General features: G+C 40.2%; 1 protein-coding gene across 1 annotated transcript; it reads right to left on the reverse strand.

Annotated features, from left to right (window-relative positions):
* Positions 1-273: 273 nt before the first annotated feature.
* On the reverse strand, positions 274-17,273 carry LOC310951869 (rho-related GTP-binding protein RhoA-D). Its single transcript, XM_083920329.1, has 5 exons — positions 17,156-17,273; positions 5,892-6,047; positions 3,880-4,000; positions 2,309-2,439; positions 274-2,141 (listed from the first exon to the last, which is right to left on the reverse strand). The coding sequence occupies exons 2-5, from the start codon at positions 6,045-6,047 to the stop codon at positions 1,968-1,970; spliced, it is 582 nt and encodes a 193-aa protein (XP_083776455.1). The 5' UTR covers positions 17,156-17,273; the 3' UTR covers positions 274-1,967.
* Positions 17,274-19,083: the final 1,810 nt, after the last annotated feature.

Here is a 19,083-nt window from a genome sequence, read left to right on the forward strand (position 1 = left end):
ACAAGAAAATAAAGTCATTTTGGTATAGACAAGTCAGAATAAGCCTCTGAATGTTCTCATTTGTCCAGGTCATTGTTATCCCCAAAGCAATTTCAGTCAAATGCAACAGGACTTGGTTATTTGTCTAGTAGGACGTTTCACCTCAAGTCAGAATATGAGTGTAAATGCATTCATAAAAATATTTAAATTATTTACTTGATTTGAAATTTTGGGGGGAAAAGTTTGAAAAAAAAATAAATAAGCAAGCAAGCTCAACCAAACCAGTAGAGTATGTAGTATTTCAAAAATACTTTAATAACATGTTTGTCTTATCCAGACATTCAACACATTCCACTCCTGTTTGTAAAGCGGCATCACAATCAACATTTTCTCTTGAAGTATGGCGTTTAAATTTCAGACAAAGAGGCACTGTCCAGGAATAACCCAAGCATTCTGATCTCTATATGTACTGGATAAAAATATCACTTCAGTTAAGAGTTTACGATGGTGGTTAAATCAATGCAGGGACCATTAAAAATACTTGCACTGTGTGTATTTTTTTCCTTCAGCCATGATACAGAAGCTCACAGAAGAAGATGACAACGAGGTTGGGTGATTATGTCACTTGTGATGAAAACACACATTTGGATAAAATGAATAATTATTAATTGTGGTTGTGGTTTCATCACAACTCTGTTGCAATTTCTTGTTCAAATCTGTAAACAGCACTTTTAGGACGCAATGGTGTAAAAGAAAAGATCTAATTTGCCGTTTCTGCTCTTGAGCTCAAAAACACCACAGCTGTTCCCAGACATGGTCCCTCTTCAAAAGATCTTTAACAGCTACTCAAGAGAAAAATTTGGACCGACCCTGGCTATGCACTCAGCGGTCCTTGTTATTCCAATCACATTTTAAGGAATGTCCCTTGTGTGTAGTGTCAAATAAAAGGCACAACAACCAAGCCTCAATTTCAAATAGTCAAGAGAGTTACTGAACTGGTCATTCATAATAACATCTGAGCCGTCAATTGAAAATGTTATTACAATCTTTATACACAGAATAGGCCTATAATCTATCTGAATATTAATAATGGTGTGTAACCTATAGATTCCGTACACAGTGATGTGTAATAACTGAATAGTGGCTCTGAATCAACAGTACAGAGTTCAGACAGGAGGCTATTTGGGGAAGGCGCTGGTGACATCTTGGTAGAGGCAAGTCTGTCGGAGCCAGTGTGAGCTTGACTGAGTATTGTGCCCATGACAATAGACCACTGTCTCCGGTGCCGGCTTAAGCCATCGCCATGGAAGGAGAAACAGAGCAAAGGAACATGTAGGTCTCAGTAGATAAACACAAAGTGAACAGGCTCTAAATTTAGTCCTTTAGGTCAGGAGAGAAAGAGCTCTGCTGTTTCAGCACTTGGTGAAATTGGACTTTAAGAATGTAAAATTAATAGCCGGCGACATATAGGTGGATCATGACTGAAGCTGGTGTATAAAAAGGAGAGTGAGTGGTACATGCAGGTTGAAGAGAAACAGCAAATCTAAAAACTGTGTCTTGCCATTCGGTGGGCATGTATGCTACCAGACCTTTCTCTGTAAACAATCATAACACAGACATGATATATTTGTAAAGTATATGCACATATAAATACAATACAAACATACATTCATATATGGGGAAGGGGGGTGGGGGTAGGTCCTTCACGCAAACAGGCTGGTGGAGGAAAACGAAACAGCAAACAAACAGAAACAAAAGTTTGAGAGTAGCAGTGGAAACAACGTTTTTTTTTTATTTAAAAAGGCTGATTTGTTTTACTTTTAAACAGGTGTGTCAGTCTTTCACATTCTCCTGTGGCATATCTGAATCTGTGAAGTAAGTATAGTCCACGGAAGCCATTGATTTCAGGTTTCTCTAAGTTTGCTCTGTGGTTGGGTGGGGGGCCAATCCTTCCTCGGGTGCTAATTGCCCAACAAACTCCGTCCCCTTCACAGTATATGGCAGCCGCCCCTCTTCTTGCGCTTGCGGACCTGCAGCGCTGCTCTGGTGGCCATCTCAAACACCTCCCGCACACCGTCCTTTGTCTTGGCGGAGCACTCCAGGTAGCCAAAGGCACTGATGCGGTTGGCCATGTCTCTGCCCTCCTCAGATTTAACGGGCTCCTGGAAGTTTAATGTGCAGACAGTGGGTTAAATATAATGCTGTGACTGTAGACATTCAACAGGGAGATTGATTAATTTTGGGCAGCCCCCCTAAAAAAATCTCGTCCACCCCCTTTTTTTTTGTTTAAGTAGTTGCCGGTTAAATAAAATGATATAGAAACACACACCTGTTTCATCTTGGCCAGCTCCCTGCGTGTGTGTTCATCATTCCTCAGGTCCTTCTTGTTGCCCACGAGAATGATGGGGACGTTGGGACAAAAGTGTTTCACTTCAGGCGTCCATTTCTCAGGAATGTTCTCTACAAGAATTAAGGCAAGTCATTGCACTGCAAATTCCAGTCTTGTTTCCCTATAAGGACAGTTAGGAGAGGCCTTGTAATTTCCCTTGTGAGTGTACAGACAAACATTGAAAGGTCACTGACCCCTCTCTGCTAGCCAAAATCTGTGCTGTTTAGAAGGAGATACTAAACTGTGATAGAGTTGGTAGGCCATCTGTGGCATTGCCCATGTCAATAACACTGTGGGAGAAAGCCCTAGGGCTGAATACAAGACATTTCTTCATCGGTTTGCTTTGGGTTTTTTTGAGAGCCAAGAACACTGAGAATGTGGCCTGAAATATACACGACATATTCTGCATATGCTTACAGAAAATGCCGTCATTATCTCAAACTCCACATGACAACAGCAGCTAGATTGTAGTTGGGGTTTTTTGGAATTAAGTTGGTTGGTGATTTCTGAAAAACTGAAACACATCATTGTTTATTAAGGAAAGAATCAGTCTACAGGTCAATCTTGGATACCTTACTGTGTAAAGGTTATTCATTCAAATTCTAATTGATTTCAGATGTACTTTTTTAACTTAGCTTACAAATTCTTCCTACAAATTGCTGTAGCTGTGAAACAGTCATGTCTAGAGTGTGGAATTACTTAATTTCCTGACTTAACCACAACAGGAACAGTGATGCTTGTCTTGATGGCAGCAGCAGCACTAATTACAACACCAATCAATTTATTATACTCATGAACAAACACTATCTTAATATGCATTATCTTTTCATAAAATGGATCATTAATTAGATGACAGCCTCACAAAGGCAGCAAACGGGGGGGAAAATGGAATACAAATCAATTATTACAAGGGAAAAAGCAATAGTGAGGATCTGTGTTTTCTGTGATCACTCGGACTGATGCAGAGACTAGCTCCTAGCCACCGGGACCTGTCAGCTATCTGTTCTGTGTTGTCGGCTACAAGAACCAACAGAATAGCCTTCATGTACTGCAGACCTCAGAGAAGGCAGAGACCACGTGGAATGTCCTCACAATGACTTTAAACTTCCCAACAAGGGTTCAGTGGTCTGTATCTGTTACCGGCTGTCTGGGACCAAACTTCAAACTTGGAAGCTGTAAGTTCGGCTACTTTTATGATGTTTTGGAGGTTAACCTGTTAAAGCTAAGGTTAGCATGCTGGGCTAGCTCCCATTAAGACCTTTTCAAAGTTGTAAACAAACATTCTAAATGTGTCCAAGTTTGATTCCTGTTACAGGGAATGTGAAGGGCATTAACTGACAGGAAGTTAACAAGGACCAAGGATGTAGGATGTTGTCTAGTAATGGAATCCATTAAAACGGTCTGTAGATGGGAACTGATTCCGTATATGGTAAGGGGCGTTCCTAAATGATTGACCAACACAGAAGAGCAGACCAGCCGACCAATCAGAGCACACCAGGCATTAGCCTTACCTAAACTGTCAGGGCTATCTATGGAGAAGCACATGAGGATAACATCTGTGTCAGGGTAGGAGAGAGGCCTCAGTCTGTCATAGTCTTCCTGACCTGCTGTATCCCACAATGCCAACTCCACCTGAGAAAGAAAAACATATTAATAAGTGATGCAAAGACTGCAATTTAAGTGACATTATTAATATGACGAAGGATATTCCCACTTCGTCAACAGCAGTATAAGGACTTGTAGTGAACAGAGACAACCAGAATATGGGCAGCAACAACAAGAGGCAGAATAACCAGAGAGAGGAAGAAAAAAACAATTAATTCCTATCCGGCCTAAAAAAGCAACTCCACGGGGTTGAAGATGGTTCCCACAGGATTTTGGGCTGTTAATTAATCAAACTGTTAGCAGTCACATACCTGTTCTATATAAAAACAAATGCTGAGCAAGAAAAAACAAAAACATTTCGGCTCAGCAAGGTCTGGAGCACATGCAATGGAACCCAAAAGCACCATGTAAAAATGTCTTCTTATGGCTGTGGCCTCTCAGCTTTCACTATAATCTTGACCTAGTTCATCCTGCTGATTTAATCCTACAGTTACCTCACCCACATTACAATCGCAGCTGGAAAACTGTGACTGATACAGCTGAGAACAGGGGGAAAACAAGAGAGCAACGACAGAATGTTAGCGCCTAATCTGCACTTCTCTGACGCCTCCCTGCACTGTCTGGCCAAGTTTTGCTTTTTGGCCGACAAACTAACTTTAGACTGCCTAGCCAGACTGCCTTCTGGCATTTTCCATAATATACGAGACAGTGGGCTGAGCTCTACCACATCTTCTGTCTGGGAAAGTGGGCAACACTGCACCATGACAAACCTGTGTGTTTATTTCTCCATTTCTCTTTCTCTCTCTTTCTATTTTACCACTAGGTGTCTCTCAACTAAATGCAATCAAATCATCATAAGTGAAGGGTAGCTGTTTAACTATGACATTGAATACTTAAGTAATATTTAACTTCACAATTTTTTTTTTCAAATCTCTCTACCACAGTGGAGAGACTTGAAGTACAGTAAACTTTGTGTCGTGGCATACAGGAAATAGGAAATGGGAAATTAGTCATGATGTATGAGGAGGGGGGTTTCAACACTGGGCAGGAAGGTGGCTCTGATCCATTTCCTGTTGTTGGCTGGAGGTCAGCTGCTTTATAACAATGAAAAGACCCAAGGATTTGCTTATAATACGCACTTATCCCCCATGGCCATTTTGGCACGTGGTTCTCAACCAGCAGGGCCAACAGGGTCACATTTTAACACTTCAGCAGCAGTTTCAGTGACGCATAAACTTGCCTGTTCTGAAGAATGTCTGTAATTGTCAATATATACTGTATACTCACATCCTTTACTCAAGTAAAGTATTCCATTACAAGTAAAAGTCCTATATTCAAACTCCTACTTAAGTGGAAGTACAGAAGTATTATCAGCTAAATGTACTCACAGTAGAAAAGGTATTAGTACTCGTTCTGCAGTAAAAAGACCCTTGTGACAGATTACAGATAGATTACATGATAAAATTGTCAATACTTATGGAACTATGTGAAAGCACCATGAACTGTAGTAGCTGGTCGAGGTGCAACTAGTTTTAGCTACTTTGTACAGCAATTTGATGTTCAACCTAGGGGTGGGGCCCCTCGAAAGGTTTTTACTTTTTTCTAATCTTTGCTTTTTTTGTGAAATATCAGATCATTTGACTTTAATGGGCCTCAAACTGTTATTTGGACTAAACTATTTAAGATGTTTAGTCTAGAGTAGAAATTATTCTTTGGTGCAAAGCAGTTTGTTTGTAAGAGATCTCAAGCCAAACAATTACAAAGGACTGTCTAAATGTTAACAATGTATAGTATTTTATAAGCGTACCATATGTTTTTTATTGTATAATCTGAGTCTGCAAAGTAATTAGTCCCCAACTGCTCAATATTCATCATCTAACCAAAACACATAAAAAGTTACATTTAAAATATAAAGTACCTGTTTTCCATCCACTTCAATGTCAGCAATATAGTTCTCAAACACAGTGGGGACGTAGACCTCTGGGAACTGGTCCTTACTGAAGACGATGAGCAGACAGGTCTTTCCACATGCACCATCCCCGACTATCACCAACTTCTTCCTGATAGCAGCCATCTACAAAACAGAATACACTTAGGTTAGAAGAAGAAGAAGAATTCCTTTATTCGTCCCGCAATGGGGAAATTCAATTTTCACTCTATTTTTTCATTTTACACACACAGGCCCGAAAATACACATACATGCACATGCACAGACAGGACCTATATACGTGCAACTAATGGAGAGATGTTAGAGCAAGGAGCAGTTGGGGGTTCAGTGCCTTGCTCAACAGCACCTCAACAGTGCCCAGGAGATGAACTGGCACCTCTCCAGCCACCAGTCCATGCTCCATTCATTGTCCACACAGGGACTCGAAACCAGCAACCCTCCGGTTCCCTGCCAAGTCACCTATGGACTGAGCTACTGCCGCCCCAGTAGTCTATATATTATGAACTGAGATGCATGAGAATGAACCAAACAATCAGCAAACCTGTGAGAAAGTCTCTTCAAAGAGTGGAGGGAGGTGAAACAATGCAACCAGAAATAGTAAGACTGAGAAAGCGACGGGGTCGAAGTCCATTTTAGAGCCGCACCCTCTTCCCTTTCCTGGGCTTCCTGTGCGTGAGGTGTAAAACAGAGTCAGGCTGAGGGTTCAGCACTGGTCTGGAAAAGAAGTGGGGAGGCAACAGGAGTAGAGCTGCAGTGTTGGTAATGCTGCAGCCTCAGCGCTCTAACACATATGCACAGCCTCGGGCACAATCACTTAAAAAAAACAAAAAAAAAACAACCCTTAATGTGGCCTTGTGATCTACAGCTCTTACTGCTTTTTGGTGACACATCAGTACAATACTTTCCCATTCTCTTCACTTGTATCCTTTAAAAGGTGTGCATATGTGAGTGAAATGCGATTCGCCAAAGAAAGACATGGTCACACGCACACATACACACACGGATCAATAGCCATCTCCCACGAGCTGATAATAATGGAGAGAAGGCAGTAGGTGATGAGACAACGAACTGGCTGCCTGCCAGCAGCATCAGCTCTCACCGACCGAAGACTACCTGGACCATAAACATCTACACTTCTGCCATCACACACAGCATCCAAATCACATATTTTAACTATTCTGCTCAGCAGCAATTAGTGTTGCACAGTAAAGCGATACTGGAAAAGTACTGCGGTACCCAGTTGTTAGAAACAATACTATTTCACATTTTATTAGTATCTGTACTTTATGAACTGCGACAGCGGGGCAGCGTGTCTGTGTACAGCTTCTCTTTGCCTGCAGCCAGAGTGGGCTTGGTTTCATAGTGACAGACAGTGAGAGCGAGACAGACATGGCAGAGAGTGGAGTGAGTGCTCCTGCCGACCGTCCTAGGCTGGTTTATAAGCAGACACACAGAGGGAAAACGTAGGCGACAGTGTCAAGCCCACGGACACCACAAAGCCCGTCTATAAACGATGCTTTAAATCGATACAGACCGAGGGAGCTATCACGTCCAACTTGGAGAAACATCGAGCTGAGAGACATGTGGACTTGTTCAAAGAGTTCAGAGAGCTGCAGGTTAGAGCTAGATAACATAACAATCCCCTGGATGTAACGTTAAGTGAAGCGAGTGTTTAATTTGTGACAAGTGAACTTTTTTCACCATCAGAGTTGCACGAGGCAATCAGGGGCAAAGCTAAACTGTTTAATTGTCTAATGTGGTTCACACATCTCTGAATGCAAACAGTTCACACTGGTAAAATTAACTTTACCATAACATGCGCTGGTGTTCAAAAGTATGATCAACAACACCAATAATACATTATCTATTTGAAGTGAATCAGTACTGGTAATATAATCACAGCATGTACATTTTTGTAAATAACTTACAATATTTATTGTAACTTGAATTATTAGAGAATGGTCTGATTAGAGTTCATACCTCCACCGGGTCTGGGTCATTTGTGTTGTACTTTATAACATGTTAAGTAGCTATAAAACTCAGCAAGTTTTACAAAAATATATTTTAATTTTGACTTTTTAAGTTTAAGTGTTTTAATTAATTAAAATAAATAAATAATGTTAAGTTCCACATGCTCTCATCTAATATTTTATTCCATTACTTTGATGATGATTTCTGATGCTGTGGTATCGTTTCAGTGTCGATCGAGATATTTTAGGCAGGCATCGTACCAAAGTCATAATTTTGGTATCGTGACAACACTAGTAGCATTTTGATATTGCTGAAATGTAAAGTGCAATACAAATTAAATGTATTATTCTTAGCTGAAGGATAGTGGAGAAACAGCCTATACCCTAAATATTTTTAAGCTATAATCAACAGTTTTATATTAACAATGCATCATATGATTATAACTTGTATCTGAGGAAATTATCATCTGACGCTCTCTCTCTCTCCGTAGAGCTGAGTTGAAGTGCAGAGAGAGATAGAATATTAGAGTCCAGTTGGCCATAAACACTCCAAATAAATGATAATGATGCTCTGTATCTACTGGGTGTGTAACCAAAACAGAGGTGGACGATACTTGGTTGTCATATCATTTATAAATATGTTGTCAGTGCTGTGTTTACAAATTGCTTTCCCTGAAAAGTGGCTAAAAAGTAATTTATTGCAGCTTTAAGAAAATAAAGTGACAAGCAAAACAATCTATTAAGCACTTGGAAAACTACTTCTTTCATCACCATCAGTACAGATCAACAACCAAGCAACACCAACAGATTAATTAATACTAGTAACTGTAATATCTCTGACAGTAATTGCGGGGTATGTGACGGTACACAGTTTTTCTGCATTTGTGTATAAACAGTTGGTTCCTTTGAAATGGTCAGTAAGTGGGCTGGGAAGGTCCTGTTGAAACCAAATATTTGAAACTAAAGCCAATTAAATTCCTACAGGGAGCACGGTCGCTTCTTTACGCAGCATGACCAAAATAACATATTGTAAGAAGACGTATTTAAGAAAAATAACTGCAGAATACATTATATTTTCTTCAGGTTAAGCAAAAAAAATGAGGTGTGTATTTTCGAGAACCAAACGTGCATCTCCATGGCCTCTATTTGATTCTCTCAGCTTGTATTGGCCTCAGCTTCCACTTACCACAGGAATCAAAAGACAATTGCTCAGTTTGCTTTTCTTTCCAACACATTAAATCAGGCCAGTGTGTTTTCACTTCGCCTTTGGAGAGAGCCACCTGTTTTCTGTGATAGCAGGCTGCTGCTAGTCCATACATCATACTGTCAATGGACACACACGCAAGCTACTGTGCAGCCCCAGAAAGCTTCAGAAGGTGGTGTTAGTCCTGCAGCTCTTGTACGATGATAAAAATAATGCAGCTTATTGATGACAATAGCTCTAACAGGATTCTGCCTACTGTGCCAGTGGCAGCAAATGGTGCCTAGTGGGGATAATGGCCCCTTCCCTTTGCACCTATGTGTGTGCATACTGTGCCAGTAGAAGAATGGGAACAGGCACTACAAGGACATCTTCCAAAATAAGAGCTAACATAAAAATGTGGCATGAAACGTTTCATTTTTACAGTGATATAATAAGAGGTGATGATTTCCTAATAAACGTGGAACTTTGGATAAATCCAAACAACAGCACTCGAGTGTGTTTGGTGTGGACATGCGTGTGCAACCACGTGTTCTCCCTGTTTAAAATACCCTACACAGTGGAGTGTCACGGTTGGACTACCCAGTGCATTGACAAGTGACACCAAAGGGTCCTGACAAAACACTGCAGTGCTATGAGACGAGTTGTGAGAGCGTGGTTACAGCTAGTAGTGCGTGACCCCCTCAGTCAGGTAGTGTGAAAACCAGACAGCAAGTTGTGAAGTGTGAATAGTACAGTGAACTTTATTAACTTATTAAATATTGACATGACATGCTGAGGGATATCCATGTTCATTTTAAAAGAGTCTGCTGAATGATAAGTGGCAGTGTGTGAGTATTATATGGGTGTCTGCTCTCCATGAATAGAGTAGAGCGTGTACGATTTTTATGTGAATGTTATGGATATCAAGTCAAAACTATCTCATGACACTTTTCAGTCACTGCCTTAAAGTGAGTTTAACTGAATCTTAAAATGATATCTTAATGTTATTAAATGTATTACAAAAGACTACATTTACCTCTTCAAGATAAAATGAAATGCACCCAAAAAGAATATCATCTTACAGTGCCTGCAGCTAGTCAGTGTTTTGCCATTTGCTTCTGTATTATGATACTCGACTCTGTGCTATATTAAACAATCAATAATTAAGTGGGGCATGGATTTTATGGTGTGGTAAGTAGGCCTCTGTCAGTGTTTGGTGATTTTTTTTATAAGAGAACAAAATAATCTTAATACAATCAATAATTGTAAAAAAAAAAAAAAAAAGTAAGTTTATAAAAGTAAATCATATGAACAGCAGTGGATTGAATAGACAAAGCACCAAGCCCAGTCACATGATAATACAGCTGCATTAATCTCAGTGTTACAAAGAACAATGGAAACCCAAAAGTGCGGCAATGCCGTATCTCTCACACACACGCACGCAAGCAAGCACGCACGCACGCACGGTGATATAACTGTGCAGGAGACTGCATGTTCATATGTCTCAGGATGAATGATTGTGTCTTGCATAATGTTTGTCCCTGTGTGGGGAAGCAAAGGACAAAGTTCTCATTCCTCACACATGAAGACAGCACAGATGCTAATATCTCCATGTCCCGGGGTTTGACTCACCCTCGCAGTACTAACACATTGGCCAGCCTTGTTCATTAGAAGTGGTAGGGGGTAAGCAACAGCAAGAAAACATTCAAATCACATGGAACAGAAAACTCAAGGTGTGCACTTGATGACCCATTTGATTACCAGTATGTACAAACCATAACACTCCCATTATCAAATGTAACGCAGGCTTGTACCAGTCCAACACGTCTCTGATGATAAGATGACATGCTATTTATTTAAAGTCAAAAGATTAAACACAACAGGCATCCACACAGAACAGTGTTTGAAGAAACAGCCGTTCCAATTAATATGTGCAGCAGCAAGCAATGCAATCAGAACTACCCTAGGTAAAGAAATGCCTCTGTTTCAGTGTCATGTTGAAGGTGAACCGCACCTTTGAAATGCTGCTGATTGGTGACAGCTGCATTGGGACTTACTGTAAGTATGTAGTTCTTGTGTGGGAAGCTGTCCAAATTCCTGGCACCAACAATGAGAGAAACTTCTGTTGACAGGCAGCCCTATTATATAAAACACTACAGGACACTACAATTTATCAAGGGAAATCATTTTCTGACCTGAATATTACATCTAGTCAGTAAATGACATTAATCACCATGGGGGAAGATACTCATACTTCAATGAGGCCAGTCCAGTAAAGATAGTGGCTCAACTTTTTCTGCAACGTTATGTGATGTCATCTGACAAGGCACTGCTGTGTGACCAATTAAAATACATGCAAGCGCACATTCCTGGTGGCTTACTTTACCATATAACATGAAACAGCATATGCCGTATGCTGTGCTGTGTTTTGGTGTCTGAGAAGCCTTCAGACTCATAGATCAGTTAACTGGACTTGCTGGATCATGTTTCACCGGTGAAAAAAACAGGTACCAGAAATGGAGGGCTGCTTTTGATGTGAAGACCTATGGTGAAACCTGGTAATATGTTGATGCCTCTTAAGGCAGGGACCCCCCAACCTGACTTCTAAGAAGTAGTGGTGATGAAGGCCGACTGTTACGTCGCCTCACACCGCCTGTGTGACACTCCACACCAGCAGGTGGCGGTAGTCTGCATTTATCGATCGACTCAGTCACTTAGCACGGCAACAACACAACTCGGCGGTGAAAGAACAGATTATATTTACCGTGTGGAAGCAGACATTAAATAATTAATTGAATTAATTATCCTACAGTCTGTTTGCTTTCCTAACTTCTGTTTCTCCTCCTGTGCATTAAATGAACTGCCAATTAGAGTGATTTCTCCCAGCCCTTTCAGCATGTTAAATTGCCTGCAGAGCCGGCGAGGGCTAACTGGTGCAAGCGTTGTGGGACACACCGCAAAAACTAGGGTGTCAGTCACTCCCCGTTGGCCCAACTTCAACAGACAGGATTACAGCTGCTCAGCAGACCTGCATCTGACCACAGATTAATAAATATGTCCTGCCTGATTTTCTTGTCCTTGGAAAGTGTCAGAAGCAGTTCCACTGGGACACCCCCTATCAAATGTGCACTAACCATAAACTTGCAGGTGAGGTATGAACAAAGAGTTTGAGCTGTTACAGTCAAATATTAACTAATTGTTAACAGTTCAGGTATCGACAACCTCATTGTTCAAAGCCGTAAAATGCATTCCTCGACATGATGATTAATAACGGGTCACTGAATGCTCGCATACAAACAAGTCCGACTGTGTAAAAATGTGGGAGGACGTAAGCTTTGAGGAATGTCTCACCCACTTTCAACACCCCTCACCCTTTTCTTCTGAACACACAACATCCTTCTCCCTACCAGGACCAGATTGAAGAGCAGCATGGGTAACAGACATGAGGCAAAACTGCAGACTGCAAACCATTTCAACTAACTTACAACTGGTGGAACACTTTTTCACAGGTCCTCCACCTGTTAAAGTGTTGCTGCTAGATATTGCTATATACGTTTTATCTTTATTTTGCTTTACTTTAAAATACCTTGTGGCTGAATTGTGCTGTACAAATAAAATTGCCTTGCTTTGCTATTGGTTGAAGACTTAATTTCAGCTTCAGTGTTTTGATCTCAGGGCAGAGGCTGTCTGAACCTTTCTGCCACAACAGATCCACACTGACACTCCTCTCAGGGTTTTATACAAAGGATCACAGAAAAAAAAGATAAAAGATTAGAGCTAGACCCAGAACTCTCTTAGAACGATTTGTACCTAGAACTAAGTCTGATCTGTTTTTTCTCGCTTGCTTTACAAATCACAACATTTTGCCTGAGGTTGGATTGGAGAAATTCTTGCTTGGGATCAGACTAGGGGAAGCAGCTAAAGTCAGAGAACCTAGCTGGAGCTCAAAATAGGACAGAGCCATTGAGACTCCCCCAGCCTAATTTATCACAGTGCACACAGCTCAGCTCAGAGGACGGAAGAGAGAAATATCACACAGAATTATCCTTTCATCCGCCCCTGAGCCTCCGCTTGCAGCACAAACAGACAGATGAAAAAAAAGAAGGAAGGAAGGAGGGCATGGTGGTCAAAACTAGAACATGGGCTTGTTGTAGCACAAGCAACAGCTACAAAAAAAACTAAAAACCTGTCAAAGTAGTAAGACTTATATATGAGATTTGTATTCCATCCTGTAAATCCTTTATTTCACCCTTTTTTCATCATTTTTTTCTTAATCTCCCTCTCGCCTACTCATCCTCCTCCACTGCTATCTTGTTCTCACGCTACTCATCTCATCCTTTTCTTCTTCTCCTCTCTCTCTCCCTCTCTTCCTGTGTTGCAGTGTGATGTCACCATCAGGGAGCTAATGTTCCGTATCCGTAGGGTGCTGCATTCCTACTTTGAGACTCACACACGGCACAAATGAAAGCCAAAGATGACACACACACACACATGTATGCAGCATGAATGGAGCCTCCACCCTCAACACCACGTTTCTCTCACCCTTCCAGTCCATCTGTGCCTTACAGAGATGCAAAGTGTTTGATAGCATTTAATCGAGTCTGATTCCTTTCAAATCCCTTATTAAATCTTATTAGGTTCAAAACAGCGACTCACAGATATCTTATCCTTTGTTGGCCAAGAACACAGAAACACTTCACAGCCTGTACCTACAACCTGGAAATGAGATGAGCTGCATAATAGATGATAATGTTCATTTAATGTATCAGACACATTCAATTAACAGTAGTACTCGAAACACTGAAGGTCCTGATTCAGAACTATTAAGCTGATCAGAATAAACTCTTAATATGAATAAAAGTTTAACAGTGAGGTTCTTAAATTGACCTGTGGTGATGAGCCAGGTTATTACTCTAGAGAAGAGTCAGCCCTCACGACCATCGTACATTGATGTTCCAGAGTAATGCATCTTTTTATCAAACAATCTTTGGCTGAGTACAGACACCAGCTGCAGAGAGCCAGAGGACAGACAATCTTTTTACTGTCGCCGTTACAGAATTAATGCTACAGCTGATTGGTGATGTTTGTCATTTTAACCAGGGACTGTCGGCTACAATACGCCTGCGCTATATGTTCTCCATTGCTCTTTGCTAATAAAAGAGTGAGGAAAGATAAAGGTGTCACAAGAGAGATTCGTCAGCATCTCAGCTTAACGAATCTGGGTATTTTGCCAACCGGGAACTGGATCACAAATGGAAGCAGCTATCAGAACCCATCCCTAAGGGCTCTGCTGCTAATGTTACTCAGAAGAAATGCTTAGCTTTCCAAACTGTCCTTCTAGGGACTTCCTGAAAATGCAAGCATGAAGATCCAAACAGGAAACTCTGACTTCATTTTCTTTCCCCAGGGGATGTTCTATTCCATACGGACATGTTTGTCGATCACAATCAGATGACTAGAAAACAGATAAGAGCTGGTATTATACTGAGCTTCTTGGAAATACTGTTGATGGAAAGTCACCCTAAAGCAGGATACGGTGGATAGATGTGTTTTAAAGACCACAACTAATAAGCACCCACAGCTTAACAATATACAAACCAGCAGCTCCTCATATAATACGAGTATGAGCTGGAAAATACTTCCATTTGGGGGATCCCCTTTTGTCGACTTCCTATGAGAACTACTGTATGCAAACTTCCTACATTCACCATCTCTGAAGCTCCAGCTGGCATGTACAATAGGCGACCAGTTAAATACTCATAGTAGGTCAGTGGTAGAGTGGAGTGCATGCCAAGGGGAACAAAATGGGGCACAGCACCAGGGTGAAATGGCCTCTGGCGATCCCTCGCTTAAATGGAGCTTTTGATCCATGATAGTTTTCGTGAAGGTTTTTGTACTGACCTACTGAGCTATTCAGCTGCACTTGAGATGACCTCAATACAGAAAGAAGAGCGGATATGCTAGAGACGTCACCTCTGATTCAACTTTTGGGTATCTTCTGATACCAAGTTTGATCCAAAAAATACATATAACTAAATGTTGATTAAATATGTCTCTGACACATCTGTGTTTTCATATGCTACTTGATCCACATTTTTTTCTGGATATCATTTCCAGGGACTTTCCCAGGACATTTTTCAGTGACGATCTAGCTGGTATGACCAACAGGGATCACAGCATGCTCCCTATGTTCCTCTCTGTGGAAGTCTGATTTAAAAGATGGACAGGCTGTGGCTTTAACTTATCTATGAAAATATTGTACTTGCTTATAAATAACACCTTTTACTTTATTAGTTTAACAAAGTCACAATGACCTTTTCTTCTGTCTCTTTCTTTTTTAAAAATAGGGCACCTGCTTTACTAAAAAAAAGAAGAGAAAAGAATCCAGCTGTTTTGGTGCACACCATTCAGTGGTGTTGTATTTCAGTGAGCGTTCTACTTCCCTGCTCTAAAAACAGTAGCATACACAGCAGGTTTCGACAACATAACAGCCTATTGAAAATACTATTGTCCATAAACTAGGGTTTGAATTTGAAGATTAACATAAATTTGCCCTTTCAGATGATGTTCATCTCTCTAAAGGAAAATCAGAGAATGTTGAAATAATTTTCCAAGACAAATATCCTTTTTCTCTCATTTTCCGTTTGGTTTTCCACAACTACAAAATTGTCAATTGTTTTACAGGTTAGTGTGGGAACCCAGACGTCATGAGGGTTTTGATTCAAAACTATACAGCTTAAATTCTTGGCATGGATGAAATATATATAATTTGGACTTAACGCATGCTCTACAACCCTGGAAAACCTTGTAAAACATTAAATTAGGCAATGATTTGGTTAACTATTACATTTTTGCATTGTTCCTGTATGTGTGTGGCCATTTCTGCCACCATCTACATACATTTGTCAAAAATAATACACAGCCCACTCTTGACGGAGTGACATGACTTCTGCTTTTACATTAATGTAGTCTCAATTGGGGGATTTCAAAACTATTTCCTTCCACTGCATAGGCACTGATTTGTGTATGTGTGGGTGTGTGTGTGTGTGTGTGTGTGTGTGTGTGTGTGTGTGTGTGTGTGTGAGAGAGAGAGCACTTTCACTCTGATCAGACCAGTACCTGCAAACAGCTTGGTCAGCAGTCAGCTGTTCAGCTACAATGACATCATACCTTCTCCTGTAGTAGCCACGCAAACACACACACATTTGACAAACATATGCACACCTTTTTTAAGTATTCTTCTTCTCTGTGTGCCTGGCCTTAAACATGCCGCATACGTATGTAGGACATTGTAGAAACACACATGGGAGTAGCCCTATGAGTTTAGCAGGGTTCGCTTTTTCAGTCACCGGTGGTGCGTTTGCGTGTCACGCCAAGACAACGGAAGAAGCCTGTGTGAGGTATGAGGGTCTGCGCTACAGTAGCCGAGCAGCACAACAAGGGTGTGGTGACTGGGAGAGAGGAATTTGCTCGGGACGGATAAATGTTTAACAGTGACTTAAAAACAGGTGACGAGGAGAGACTTTTTGACCACACAACCGAAAGAAAAAGGTCACTCGGTAGCTTAAAGGTGTTTGAATATTGTTTTTAGTCTTGCGATAATTCCTTTGCAGATGAAAAATATCCGACACTATCGTCTCCACCTTTACTGGCAAAACAGGTTTTGAAAGAGAAAGAGGCGACAAAGTTTCTGCAGCGAGTAAAGACCCTTTCCCTATAATTAAATGACGTAATGAAGTATAATATGGGTAGAAAAAGGGCTGGGTTTGTGTGGTAGGAATGCTGATATGATTCATATCTCCGATCGGACAGAACAAACAGGTGTGTCGCCTAATTAATTAGACTTTTCCTTGTCTATTTCTATCAACTAAACGTCGAAATTATTCAGCCATTCCGCTGGAGAAAAAACAACAACTTCTAAACAAGTAACAGGTTACAACTCGCCGAGCTGCGGCAGCTGGTTGTACCTCGGCTCATGGACGTGTCTAAAGCTACTTTTCCTTCAAACTCGCTTTAGTAACTTTGGCGCTTGCTAAAAACAAAAAGAGTGTAAGAAAGGGAAAACAATAATAGTCTCTCACCTTGCCCAGAGTGTGCTTTTAAATGTCAAAGACCTCGCTAGCCTTGTGCTGCCTCCCGTCCCTTGAAGCAGCTACAGCTACTCAAAGTAAAGCGGTCGAGGAAGAAGCGACCAAGCCGATACTCACAAGACCCTCCCATAATGTTGCATTCACGGTCCCCTCGGAAATTCACCTTGTACTAAACGTTCATCTTTGGAAGCTGCATAGACTATAAAAGCAAGTACTTATTCAAAAATAGCCTACTAATGTTGATTGGATTTTATTTAAATGTATTCAAACATGTACAAAATAAAACAGAAAATAATATTGCACAACCAGAAAGCTTAGAGATACATGAATAACAAATACCTGAAAATACCAAAAAAAAAGAGTGGGAAGAAGTATGCACTTATTTAATCCCACCACGTCTGAATACATCTATTGATATATTTTAGTATGCAATATAAAAATTCATTCATAAATAAATAAATGAATAAACAAAAAATGGAAAGACAGAATAAATAACAATCTCAATAAACTACTAATACTACGCTATTTAAATACTATGTAGTTAAAGTCATGCATTTCAAATGTTACGTATTGTATCTAAAAGTATGAGTAACCTAGGCTATAATCAGGAAACTGTGGCCAAAGTTTTAAAAGTGAAAATACTCCTATATACTCCCCTGTGTCTGTTGATGTGCCATTTATTTTCTCTATTCATTTGTCAAAAAAAACAACAACATACCAATTACCCAGGGACCAAAATGGCACTTTAACAATGTTTGTTTTGTCCAGCCAAAATAAACCTCAAATGTATTACTTTTATTAGCTTTTTTTTTTAAACAACATTAACATTATTAGAACATTAAAAAAAAGAAATCATCAATTTAACCATTTTGTATATGAAAAATGAAACAATTATCAGAAAAGTTACCCTTATAGACAAGTTTAAACTTAAGTAGCTAGTAACTAAAGCTGTCAGATACTGGAAGTTTAGTAAATATTACAACATTTGCCTCTTTGTAGTGCGGTAGAAGTAATAAAGTGGCTTGAAAAGAAAAGACTCATGTAAAGTACAAAGTTAACATTAATCTGCAGACTATTTTCTCAATTAATTGATTACTTGTTTTGTATATATGTTGAAAGACTGTGGGAAAAATGCCCATTTTTACAGAGACCAATACAACTTACCTTGTTTAACCAACAACCCAAAACCCAAAGCAAACACACAATTAGTACATTTGGGACAGAGGGTCAGATACATTGTTCCACATTGTTCCTTCAGAGCACCTCATTTATGATTACAAAATTCCCGACTGCAGGTGAATGCAGCACGGTGTCTTCACTGTTTGAGATTTCAGCGCCTTCACGCTATTGGCTGAAATGATTTAACCGTTACAATGTCCCGTCCCCTTTACGGTTAGGGAATAATGACATCATTTATTTTAAGAGGTGGTCTGTCATTTAAATAGTCACCATTAGTTTTGTTTTCCGTTATCTCACGAGCGGTTTCAATGTTTTCAATGTTACACAGAGTTTTCCTAAATCTGAGATGAATGCTTCTCTTATTATTATCATTATTGTAAATGTTGTTATTGTTGTTGTCCTTATTATTGTTATTATTTCTTGTGTAAGGAGACGGACTTTGCCCCAGAGAGCCTTTCTCCCACAGTGCAACAGGAAATCACACAACAGGGATTTGAGCTTTTTAACATGCTGTTCTTTCAGTGAGGTCATAAGTTCATTCCCCCTGGAGTGCAGCACACTGTCAAAACACAGCAGCTCCAGACTCAGAAGAACATTTCACAGCATACAGTAGGCATGTTATTAACCCACAGTAAACACGCACATGCTTATCAAGACAGCCTATTTGATATTTAAAAAAAAAATCAATCAGTAAATGTTATAGTACCCAAAGAAAATCACCTAGTGGCAGATTTCCAGTG

Source organism: Echiichthys vipera, assembly GCF_963691815.1.
Source record: "Echiichthys vipera genome assembly, chromosome: 9".
In the NCBI taxonomy this organism is placed as follows: domain Eukaryota; kingdom Metazoa; phylum Chordata; class Actinopteri; order Perciformes; family Trachinidae; genus Echiichthys; species Echiichthys vipera.